Source organism: Crinia signifera, chromosome 5, assembly GCF_055691185.1.
Source record: "Crinia signifera chromosome 5, ASM5569118v1, whole genome shotgun sequence".
Taxonomy (NCBI): domain Eukaryota; kingdom Metazoa; phylum Chordata; class Amphibia; order Anura; family Myobatrachidae; genus Crinia; species Crinia signifera.
In genome coordinates this window covers 165,103,254-165,116,164 of record NC_139221.1, presented here as the reverse complement: position 1 = coordinate 165,116,164, position 12,911 = coordinate 165,103,254, and the positions used below count along the sequence as shown (strand labels likewise).

Sequence of the window (12,911 nt, the reverse complement as noted above, 5' to 3'; positions counted from 1 at the left end):
CGTTCCCATGAAACCACTGGGCGTACGTATGGTAATCCGTCCGTGACGCACGTGTGGGGGACGGACAGCTGACATAGCCGGATGTCAGCTGCCCGCCCATATCCCTGCTTTTGAACGGAGAAATGCCCGAGTGGTCTGGAGCATTCGGTGCTGCCACTTGGTCCAGCATTCAATGGTCGGCGACCATCGAATGATGGGGGAGGTTCCCACAGATGGAGGAGGTGTTCACATGAAAAATCCACTCGCGGCCCGTTTGGTCGGCATCTTACCGCATTCGGACGGTGTGAGCGAACCGTATGGAAGGCAGGGCTAAGAACACTTGGTTCCTGTCCGAAAATACGCATCCGACCAATTCAACTAGAATAAGGGCCCATGTGCACTGCAGGTGGGTCAGATGTAGCATGTGCAGAGAGAGTTACATTTGGGTTGGGTGTGTTGATCCTGAAATCTAAATTGCAGTTTAACAATAAGCAGCCAATATTTACCTTGCACAGAAACATACACCAAAATCTAATGCTGGGTACACACCAGGACGACTAGGGCCCGATCCCCTCAATCTAGATCCAATTCCGACCAATTGGATGTAGATTGTGTGGTGATTGGGCCCTTTTCTGTCCTGGTGTGGACCGATACCGATCCGATGCGCGGTCCTGCGGGTCGGTCGGTCATTATTGAGATCCTACCTGCTGCAGGGAGGATCTAAATGACGACCATACAGCCGGGTACCCGCTCATCGGATACACCATACAGCATCGGATCGGACCCGCTCACGGTGCACATCGTGAGCGGGTCGTGCCCCCCCCGCGTCACCATGAGCGGGTCGGACGAGACACTGACGACCCGCTCATGATGTGCATCGTGAGCGGGTCGTCGTGGTGTGTACCCTGCATTACTCTCTACGCATATGGTACATCAGCCCCACCTGCAGTGGAGCATGGTTTTGTCCATTTGCAAACAAAATGTGCCTTGCGATCAGGTCTGAATTAGGCCCATAATGTGTACCCAGCTTTACAGAGCCCAAATTAGTCTCTGTATTAAACAGAACAATGTAATGCACAAAATTCAAATGTGATAAAATGAGAGTGATAAAAAAACAGCCAATCAGCTACTACCTGTCATGTTACAGACTGTGTTGAAAATGTCAGGCAGGAGCTGATTGGCTGGCTGTTTTTCACTCTCCATTTTATCACTTTTGAAGCTTAGTGCATCTGGCCCTGTAGGTTTCTATTTCTGGAAACGGATTGGCTTAATTTTCTATATCTCTCATAACAAGGAGCACTTACGGTGTAACTTTATTACACTTTGTAATCTATCTTTATAAAATCCTGCATAATGTAAAATCATAGTGAAAGGGTGTATATGTGGTGTCATGAGTTGGTTTATGTTATGGCGCAAAGGAGTAACCAGGCTCGGACTGGCCTGGCGGGGCACCGGGAGATTCCCCGGTGGGCCCCATTCAATCGTAACCCCTCCCACTTTTCAAAGGGGGAGGGGCCGCCTGCCGTCAGCTACTGATGTGAGTGTACCTCGAGTGACGAGTGACGAGTCCGTCCTCTAGGCTCTACGCGGTCGCGCGGCATGTTGTGGGTGGCGGCGTTGAGGCGCAGGGCGGGCTGAGCCTGCCTGCCCTGCGGTGATTGACACAGGCAGCCAGGTCACGTCACAGCAGGCGGCAGCTGCTGCCGCTCGCTGGGCTGGGCATCATCGGCGGACGGCGCCGGCGGAGTAGCGCACAGACAGTGCGTCACGTGACTGCGTGTTGACGTCACACGCCGGCCGACGCCACGCCGCCCAGCCCAGACGTCCACACTCCGCAGCCGCCCCGCCCGCATCATCAGGTCAGGTGACACTCCAGTGACACCAGAGACTGTGGACCTGCCCGCGCTTTCTTCCCGCGCTTGCTTCCCGCGCTCAGCCTCTATCTGCAGGCAGCCTCAGCCAGCCTGCACCAGATCAATCTGGTCCTGGGCAGAAACCCGTGACCAGTCACCAGACTCCCACCAGTACTATAAATAGCAGCACCCACTGCAGCAGGGGCTCACTCAACAACGCGTGACCTGGCTGCTGGCTTCAAGATCAAGTGCTGCCTTCAACCTTGGGTGAGTGACTGCCTGGCACTGGCAGACTGTCACTGCCTACTAGCTTTTTTTTTTATTACAGTCTGAATTGATGGCCTGCCCTGGTGCTGCTGTTAATTTTATTATGGTGTTTTAATTACAGCAGAGAGAGCAGTTAGAGAGATATTTAGTAAGCTTGCCCCCCTGTCTGCCTAGCCTAGGTAGGGAAGGTCACTGGCTGGCTCAGCCTCAGACCTCAGTCTGTTCTGTTGTGTCTGTGGTGTAGTCACAGTGTGCTTGATATTGGTGCTTTAGACATTGTCAGACCTAGCTGTTAACTGTATGCAGTATGAGAGTCAAGAAGATACAGTTTTGTAATTCCTGGCTGCTAAACAAATTTACATTTATTATGATGATTGATCTGGTCACTGGTGCTGTAGCCAGCAGGGGCTATCTGACTTGGCTCAGCCAAGTCAGATAGTCCCTGCTGGCTGCAGCACCGCACCAGATCAAACAACTAGGTTGATTAGACTTTAATGGTGCTTTTAAGGGATTAGCTAGGTAGCCAGGCTCAGCAGCAGGTATTTAACTGCCACTGCAATGTTGCCCCCCTTTCTTGTCAGTGGCACTGTGACTAACCAATGCTCTGCCAGTCTGCCCACACAGTGAGACAGAATCTGTTTCATTGCAGATCCAGCATCTCCAATTTGGAGAAATTAAAGATGCTGGATCTGAAATGAAACCGATTCTGTCATTGTGAATTTACCAACTGGAAAGGGGTCCACTCTATGGTGCTTATTTCTTAATGAGACCCCATGGTGACAGTGAGTACATGTCACGGTGTGTGTGTAAAGTGCTTTCATTGTGTGTGCTGTGCCGTATTAGTGCTTTGACTTGATGGGCAGGCAGTTGACCAAGGGCGGGGCCCCATTATAACCCTATGGGCGGCCCAACGCACTGCATACCTCAAATAGCCTTAACAAGAGATAAATGCAAGGGGGATAAGGAGAGATAAACGTCCAGCCAATCACCTGCTAACTGCCATGTTACAGCCTGAGCCTGTGTTCGAAAAAAATCATTAAGGAGCTGATTGGCTGGACGTTTATCTCTCCTTATCCCCCTTGCATTCATCTCTTGTTAAGGCTTAATACATCTGCCTATGTTTTTTTTAAACCCATCATTTGAAACCTATGTTGATGGGTCTACGACACTATACAACAAATGTGTTTAAGTGATTTTGAATACTTTTTTATTCCCTGGCCTGAAGTCATCTGAAATTTCAGTGTCATAGATTAGAAAGTTCTCATGCTGAATCTCCCTTTATGAATCTCTGGCCCAATCTCTCCGTGTGTAGGGCCCTAAGATTGTTTTATCTTTGCTCATACATGGTACATTTTAGCAGGTATCATTTAAGCATCACAAGCCTCTGCCAGCCTCCTCATCCGGCCTCTGCCAGCCTCCTCATCCAGCAGCCTCATCCGGCCTCTGCCAGCAGCCTCATCCGGCCTCTGCCAGCCTCCTCATCCGGCCTCTGCCAGCCTCCTCATCCAGCAGCCTCATCCGGCCTCTGCCAGCCTCCTCATCCAGCCTCCTCATCCGGCCTCATCCAGCAGCCTCATCCGGCCTCTGCCAGCCTCCTGCGGCCTCTGCCATTCTGGTTTACACGGTGACTTCTGGTATGTGTGTAAATTGCTGTTGAATAGGGAATGATCTGAATGATTACATGTTTCAACCTCCTAAACATTCTGATTTCTATTTTCAGCTGGACAATCCTACTTTTTGGGAAGCATCACAAGCCTCTGCCAGCCTCCTCATCAGGCCTCTGCCAGCCTCCTCATCCAGCAGCCTCATCCGGCCTCTGCCAGCCTCCTCATCCAGCAGCCTCATCCGGCCTCTGCCAGCCTCCTCATCCAGCCTCCTCATCCAGCCTCATCCAGCAGCCTCATCCGGCCTCTGCCAGCCTCCTGCGGCCTCTGCCATTCTGGTTTACACGGTGACTTCTGGTATGTGTGTAAATTGCTGTTGAATAGGGAATGATCTGAATGATTACATGTTTCAACCTCCTAAACATTCTGATTTCTATTTTCAGCTGGACAATCCTACTTTTTGGGAAGCATCACAAGCCTCTGCCAGCCTCCTCATCCGGCCTCTGCCAGCCTCCTCATCCAGCAGCCTCATCCGGCCTCTGCCAGCAGCCTCATCCGGCCTCTGCCAGCCTCCTCATCCAGCAGCCTCATCCGGCCTCTGCCAGCCTCCTCATCCAGCAGCCTCATCCGGCCTCTGCCAGCCTCCTCATCCAGCAGCCTCATCCGGCCTCTGCCAGCCTCCTCATCCGGCCTCTGCCAGCCTCCTCATCCAGCAGCCTCATCCGGCCTCTGCCAGCCTCCTCATCCGGCCTCTGCCAGCCTCCTGCGGCCTCTGCCATTCTGGTTTACACGGTGACTTCTGGTATGTGTGTAAATTCCAGTTGAATAGGGAATGATCTGAATGATTACATGTTTCAACCTCCTAAACATTCTGATCTCTATTTTCAGCTGGACAATCCTACTTTTTGAGAAGCATCACAAGCCTCTGCCAGCCTCCTCATCCAGCAGCCTCATCCGGCCTCTGCCAGCCTCCTCATCCAGCAGCCTCATCCGGCCTCTGCCAGCCTCCTCATCCGGCCTCTGCCAGCCTCCTCATCCAGCAGCCTCATCCGGCCTCTGCCAGCCTCCTCATCCAGCAGCCTCATCCGGCCTCTGCCAGCCTCCTCATCCAGCAGCCTCATCCGGCCTCTGCCAGCCTCCTCATCCGGCCTCTGCCAGCCTCCTCATCCAGCAGCCTCATCCGGCCTCTGCCAGCCTCCTCATCCGGCCTCTGCCAGCCTCCTGCGGCCTCTGCCATTCTGGTTTACACGGTGACTTCTGGTATGTGTGTAAATTGCTGTTGAATAGGGAATGATCTGAATGATTACATGTTTCAACCTCCTAAACATTCTGATTTCTATTTTCAGCTGGACAATCCTACTTTTTGGGAAGCATCACAAGCCTCTGCCAGCCTCCTCATCAGGCCTCTGCCAGCCTCCTCATCCAGCAGCCTCATCCGGCCTCTGCCAGCCTCCTCATCCAGCAGCCTCATCCGGCCTCTGCCAGCCTCCTCATCCAGCCTCCTCATCCAGCCTCATCCAGCAGCCTCATCCGGCCTCTGCCAGCCTCCTGCGGCCTCTGCCATTCTGGTTTACACGGTGACTTCTGGTATGTGTGTAAATTGCTGTTGAATAGGGAATGATCTGAATGATTACATGTTTCAACCTCCTAAACATTCTGATTTCTATTTTCAGCTGGACAATCCTACTTTTTGGGAAGCATCACAAGCCTCTGCCAGCCTCCTCATCCGGCCTCTGCCAGCCTCCTCATCCAGCAGCCTCATCCGGCCTCTGCCAGCAGCCTCATCCGGCCTCTGCCAGCCTCCTCATCCAGCAGCCTCATCCGGCCTCTGCCAGCCTCCTCATCCAGCAGCCTCATCCGGCCTCTGCCAGCCTCCTCATCCAGCAGCCTCATCCGGCCTCTGCCAGCCTCCTCATCCGGCCTCTGCCAGCCTCCTCATCCAGCAGCCTCATCCGGCCTCTGCCAGCCTCCTCATCCGGCCTCTGCCAGCCTCCTGCGGCCTCTGCCATTCTGGTTTACACGGTGACTTCTGGTATGTGTGTAAATTCCAGTTGAATAGGGAATGATCTGAATGATTACATGTTTCAACCTCCTAAACATTCTGATCTCTATTTTCAGCTGGACAATCCTACTTTTTGAGAAGCATCACAAGCCTCTGCCAGCCTCCTCATCCAGCAGCCTCATCCGGCCTCTGCCAGCCTCCTCATCCAGCAGCCTCATCCGGCCTCTGCCAGCCTCCTCATCCGGCCTCTGCCAGCCTCCTCATCCAGCAGCCTCATCCGGCCTCTGCCAGCCTCCTCATCCAGCCTCTGCCAGCCTCCTCATCCGGCCTCATCCAGCCTCCTCATCCGGCCTCTGCCAGCAGCCTCATACGGCCCCTGCCAGCCTCCTCATCCTGCTTCTTCTGGACTCATCCAGCCTGGGTTACACCTCTGGTATGTATCATGTCTCAATCATGTTTTTGTAAAATATCAAAAGCTTATTGGTTGGTACTTTTTCCATTTCATAACTGTAATGCTAACTATACAATGGTATGGTTTGGCTTCTTTTTTTTCCCACCAATAGTGAATGGCAACACCATCAACATATATTTTATGCGATCCTGTGACCCGTATAGGTTCAGTGCAGTTTATAGGGGGATTGGCTGCCACTTCTCCCCCAGTCAGGGACTTATTATAATCTGTGCTCAGTACACATTTGTTTGTAAAATGTCAAAGCATGTGCACTGAAGGCGGGGCTGGGGCAGATGTAACATGTGCAGAGTTAAATTTGGATGTTTTCTTTTTGTTTCTGTGCAGGGTAAATACTGGCTTTTTTTTACACACTCATTTTATATTACAGTTTCAGCACACCCCACCTGAAGTGCACATGGTTTTGGCCATTTTACGAACAAATTTGGACTGCGATCAGATCAGAATTAGGACCTAAGTTCTGTTTTGCATAACATGAATTGAGGGTGCCATGTGACATTTATTGTTGCAGCAGTACATTGTGGCATATTGTTAACTTGGGCCACTACAATGTGACATAATATACTTGAGCACTGTGGTATAATGTAACCAGGGCACTATTATGGTACATAACCATTATGGTTTATAAAATAGGGCACAACTATACTGCATTAATTAAGTAAATTTTGTCAAGATAAGTTGCTCTAGAAGGAGGAAGGGGTGATGTGGATATTTAGAAGATATATAAAGAATTAGTTAATGGGGGACAGCATTGGATATCTGTCAATGTATCTACATATGGCCTATTTCATATGACAAATAACACTGTTTGTATTCTTGCTAGGCACTATAAAATGTGTTCAAAGAAAAGTTCTTCACAAGACAAAGAGGACTTGGCAAAAAAGAAAAAATATAAAAGTGGCTCTGTAAAAAGACTGCAGGCTTCACAAAAGAGTCTTAAAGAAGCAGGACATGCACCAGGCCAACTGAAGCTATGGCAGCCAAAGAACATCTGTGCAGATGCTGCTGGAGAATCAACGGGTCAAAATGTTTCTGAAGGAACAATAGAAAAGGAAGCTGCAGCATCAGTATTAAGTGCCGGTGAAATGCCATCTCTTGAGCCAAGTGAACCTGAATGCTCCGGAGAAAACATCGGTACTGCCAGCGTCACTGAAGCCCAGGCTGAGGATTCAGACGGTTCGACAGACTGTGAGATATCATTTACCATTGTTCCATCTTTATCTGAGAACTGTAATGTTTTTGATGCGCCTGAAGTATCATGCAGTATTTCTGTTAAATTACATTTTATGAAAGCTCATCCTGTGCAGCCATCTTCAGATGCTACCCATACACTGCCATTCCAGGCACATAAGGTCTACTATAGGCATGTACCTGGAGGAAGTGCCATTCAAAGGAAATGGTTGTCTTATTGTCTTGACAGTGAAAAAATGTTTTGTTCCACATGTATGGCATTTTGTGGTAATAGGAAGAGTAATTTTATTATTGGATGGCAGGTTAATAAGGACCATGTTTATGACAGAGTTAGGGAACATGAGGAATCTAACCTGCACCATGTAGCTGTGAATGCATATTTATCTGCTGACAAAAGAAGTGACATCGAAACTTTAATTAATGTAAATTTAGCCAACAAAAAGAGAGAATTAGTACAGCACAATCGCATGGTAATCTGTCGATTGATTGCTATCATACTATACATCGCTAGGCAATGCCTTGCTTATAGGGGGAAGGATGAGGCTGCTCATACATTGTTTGACAGTGAAGTCAACCATGGTAACTTTCTGGAATTGGTTCTACTTCTAGCCAAATTTGATTCTGTCCTTGAAAAACAGATTGAGATAGCAGTAGCAAAAAGCAAGGCCAGGAAAAAACGTCATGAAAGGTCTAAAGGAAGGGGAGGACTCGTAACATTTCTTAGCAAAACAACCATTAACAAATTGATCCTAATAATGGGAAATATGATAAAGGAGAGAATTAGCCACTATGTACAAGATGCTGTGAAATACAGTGTGGAAATGGATAGTACACAGGACATAGGTGTTGTTGAACAATGTAGCATTATTTTAAGGTATACCAAAGATGGTATGGTCTATGAGAGACTCTTTGGTCTGGTTAATGTCCAAAGTACAACAGGTGAAGCCTTATTTTCAGCTCTGAAGGAGCGACTACAGAGGTTTTCATTGACCATAGGTAACGTAATTGGGTGCTCTTTTGATGGTGCTGCTAACATGAGTGGGTGCTACAACGGATTACAGGCACACATCAAAAATGAATCATGTAAGGCTGTGTACACTTGGTGTTATGCACACATTCTAAATTTGGTAATTGTAGATATTACTCAATGTGTCACTACTGTTAAGACGTTATTTGGGCTTCTGGAGAAAACAGCATGTTTTTTTTCTGAATCCTACAAAAGATTATCTGTGTGGACAGAACAGGTATCCAAACAACGACATGGGCAGGAAAAACTTTCCAGGCTAAAGAAAATTGGTGACACACGCTGGTGGAGTAAACCTAGGGCATTAGGTACAATTTTTGGGTCCTCTTTTGATCAATCTAATGAATTGTACAGCATCTTACTTTATTGTCTGGAGTACATTTCACTATCTCCACAGTTTGAAAATAAAATCACTAGTGAGGCAAAGTACTTGCTCCATGCTTGGACAAGATACGAAACACTACTTGTCTCCTTTCTGTTTATGCAGATCTTTGAAATTGTGAGTCCAGTTTCAGACTATCTGCAGACTGCTGGTCTTGATATTTTACAGGCTTGGCGAATGGTTGGCATTGCAAAAAATCAGATTCAGAAGCTTAGACCTGCATTTTCTAAACTCACTACAATAGTAGATTCATTTATTGAAAATATGGATAGTTCTCTTGATAGGCTTTCTGTTAGTGCAGAAGTTGAGAATAGTCTGCCACAAAAAAGGATTAACAAAAAAAAAATTATGCCTGGTGAGTTATGTCAAGATGATCCTATAGCAGACTCCCTTAGAGCTTTTGAAATTAAGACCTTCTATGTTGTACTTGATCAAGCATCTGAGAGTATTGATAGAAGGTTTTCAAAGAATGAAAGTATCATTCGGGATTTAAACTACTTTGACCCTAGGCAGTTTGAGCAAGTGAGGCAGAGAGAGATCCCAACAGAAGCTCTGAAAACAGTCGCTGATTTGGCCGAGGTAGACGTTGTTCTACTTAAAGTTGAGCTGCTTAATTTTGTGGAGAATTATTCCGCGCTTAAAAATCCAGATTCTCCACAGGTAACACATGTTACTGGAGAAGAATACGATGATGAGGACATATTGCCTTTGGATATTAAAAATAATGCATGTGAAAACTGCCTGACCTGTTGCTACAGGCTTTTGTATAATCATAATTTGCACTCTGCTGCATATACAAATCTATTTGTAGTTTACAAAACTCTCCTTACATTAGCTTGTACACAGGTATCTTGTGAAAGAGTTTTTTCTAAACTTAAAATAGTCAAAAATCGACTGAGATCAATGATAGGACAAGAACTGTTAGAATCATTTCTGCTTCTCAATATAGAAAGGGACATAGCAAATAGCTTTGTATGTGATGAGATCATTGACAAATTTGCACACTCTTCTTCCCTCCTCAAAAACCTCCTTCTTTAAGTTTTAGTTGCTGTTCACTAAATACTGCAGCAATACCACTCAAGGATGTGAATGAGGCAGAATATGCGAGTAGTTTCATAGTCACAGTACTGTAGTGCAGTGCAAGTTTCTTTACCGTCCACATGTCTTTTTCAATAAATGTAATGTATACATTTTAGGGGACTTTTAGTCACTTATTTGGCCTATTGGGCCATCAGCTGTTGTGACCAATTAGTCAGTTTTCATAATTCAGGGTACTACTGTTTGTTACAGGATAGCAATAAACCTTGTACTCCCTATCGGTAACGACAGGATTTTCATTGCTGGGTTCATGTGTTAGTGGTAGAACAGTCAATGTTCAGTTTTATATTCCAGGAGTTGCATGCAGTCTTAGAATAAAAAGCACCCTAAACTGTAGTCTGGCCAGGCTTTAAATGGCAACAATGCTGTACTTCTTTTTGGTGCATACTGTCCAGTGTCCACGCTCTGTGTCCTCCTTATTTGTGCAAAGCTGTTTTTTTTTTTTGCCCTGGGGAGATTTTCCGGCCTGCAGGTCTCATAGTGATCAGGTACGGAGCATAAGTGTCTTGTTTTTTTCCCATGATCATACTATCACTTTTTATGCGTTACAACGCCTGACCTCTTATATCCGCAGCTTCCTCAAAGTGGTGATATGCGAGTAGTTTCATAGTCTCAGTACTGTAGTGCAGTGCAAGTTTCTTTACCGTCCACATGTCTTTTTCAATAAGTGTAAGTGTTTTTTGCCCTGGGGAGATTTTCCGGCCTGCAGGTCTCATAGTGATCAGGTACGGAGCATAAGTGTCTTGTTTTTTTCCCATGATCATACTATCACTTTTTATGCGTTACAACGCCTGACCTCTTATATCCGCAGCTTCCTCAAAGTGGTGATATGCGAGTAGTTTCATAGTCTCAGTACTGTAGTGCAGTGCAAGTTTCTTTACCGTCCACATGTCTTTTTCAATAAGTGTAATGTATACATTTTAGGGGACTTTTAGTCACTTATTTGGCCTATTGGGCCATCAGCTGTTGTGACCAATTAGTCAGTTTTCATAATTCAGGGTACTACTGTTTGTTACACGATAGCAATAAACCTTGTACTCCCTATCGGTAACGACAGGATTTTCATTGCTGGGTTCATGTGTTAGTGGTAGAACAGTCAATGTTCAGTTTTATATTCCAGGAGTTGCATGCAGTCTTAGAATAAAAAGCACCCTAAACTGTAGTCTGGCCAGGCTTTAAATGGCAACAATGCTGTACTTCTTTTTGGTGCATACTGTCCAGTGTCCACGCTCTGTGTCCTCCTTATTTGTGCAAAGCTGTTTTTTTTTTTTTGCCCTGGGGAGATTTTCCGGCCTGCAGGTCTCATAGTGATCAGGTACGGAGCATAAGTGTCTTGTTTTTTTCCCATGATCATACTATCACTTTTTATGCGTTACAACGCCTGACCTCTTATATCCGCAGCTTCCTCAAAGTGGTGATATGCGAGTAGTTTCATAGTCTCAGTACTGTAGTGCAGTGCAAGTTTCTTTACCGTCCACATGTCTTTTTCAATAAATGTAATGTATACATTTTAGGGGACTTTTAGTCACTTATTTGGCCTATTGGGCCATCAGCTGTTGTGACCAATTAGTCAGTTTTCATAATTCAGGGTACTACTGTTTGTTACAGGATAGCAATAAACCTTGTACTCCCTATCGGTAACGACAGGATTTTCATTGCTGGGTTCATGTGTTAGTGGTAGAACAGTCAATGTTCAGTTTTATATATAGGTTATAATCTTATTATTATCCAGGAGTTGCATGCAGTGTTTTATATCAGCCATTCTGTTTTGAAATATGTCCAAAACAGTGAGATAAAACAGCAATTATGGTTAATGTGTGCTTAAATTCAAATGCTGTCATTTATAATTTTTTTGTACCTTTGTGTATGTATATATGTATGTGTGTGTATATGTGTATATATACATATATATATGGTTGCCGGTATAAATAAAATATTTTATTGATATCCATTTTATCTCTGTAGTTATTTGAACATGTTTGCATGAGTGAAACTGGTCTTGTTTGAAAGGCACATTTAGTTTTAGTTATATACTATGCAATGGGGCTCCTTGGAAATTTAGACACTCCTCTCTGGTCGAGTGACCACGCCCCTTCAAAAAGACCACGCCCCTTCCAAAAGACCACGCCCCTTGGTGGGCCCCTATGAGTGCATTCCCCTGTGGGCCCTACATGCCCCAGTCCGACACTGGGAGTAACTCTATCCGATAAACCTTTATGGGGACCAGCTGCAGAGTGTGCCAGTGTGGGATTTGGTAGCATAACAGGATTTGTATATAGTTCTGGCAGCTGTGTCAGATTGGTAGAAGTGTAATTAGTACTGTACATACTGTAGAAGTGTTGGATATTTTGTCATGCATACAATTTTGGTTGATGGATATGATTTTAAGCAACGTGTAAAGCTGAAAAGGTGGCCCCGGTAATTTCTAGTTATAATAAGGTGAATTCCTTTATTCATCAGGAAATGACTAATGTATTATGATTAGCTGCTAGTAAAGTTCTAGCCATGACCTTACACCTGCACATATCACTCGCCTTTTCTTTTCTTCTTATTGTTTTAACATGACTGAAAGTGATTAATTTTGGTTTCCTTTTTTTGTGGCCTATTCCAACTATTTATATGGATTTTTCAGTGTATTCTTTAGCTTGTAATGTAATTAAAGCCATCCCTTAGTTTATTATTATGGTGCTTTAATGTTCATAAATAATTATTATATTATAAATTGTAACATAACTTTAAATAACTTTTTATAGATTTTAATGTATTTTTTATTCATCCACTTCTTAATAATAGTTAATAATAGTAAAAATATTAGTTATCACTTTTGATAGAACATAGAAAATATGAATAGTCATTGTGTCAGCTCCTGCATGAATATGCAAGGCAATATGGTCTCTTTTGTAGCATAAAATCCATTCACTCTAGAATAAACATGCCCTCAATCAGCCTACATGCGAACCCCCTGTTATTAACCAGCTACCTATGCCCCCTGTGACTCCACAAAACGGGAAATAATCTGTAGTTACATAGGTATGGCTACAA

General features: G+C 45.4%; 2 protein-coding genes across 2 annotated transcripts in view; one reads left to right on the top strand and one right to left on the bottom strand.

Moving 5' to 3' along the window:
• Window positions 1–12,911, bottom strand: part of ITGA9 (integrin subunit alpha 9) — a 445,717-nt gene that overhangs the window by 141,788 nt on the left and 291,018 nt on the right. The gene's annotated exons all lie outside the window — the stretch shown is intronic.
• Window positions 6,025–9,809, top strand: LOC146079810 (zinc finger MYM-type protein 1-like). The gene is made up of 2 exons (XM_083186452.1): window positions 6,025–6,138; window positions 6,998–9,809. The coding sequence occupies exon 2, from the start codon at window positions 7,008–7,010 to the stop codon at window positions 9,807–9,809; it is 2,802 nt and encodes a 933-aa protein (XP_083042578.1). The 5' UTR covers window positions 6,025–6,138; window positions 6,998–7,007.

What these genes read in the sequence shown, in the direction of transcription:
- LOC146079810 (XM_083186452.1), top strand. Translation starts at nt 7,008, where the DNA reads ATGTGTTCAAAGAAAAGTTCTTCACAAGACAAAGAGGACTTGGCAAAA.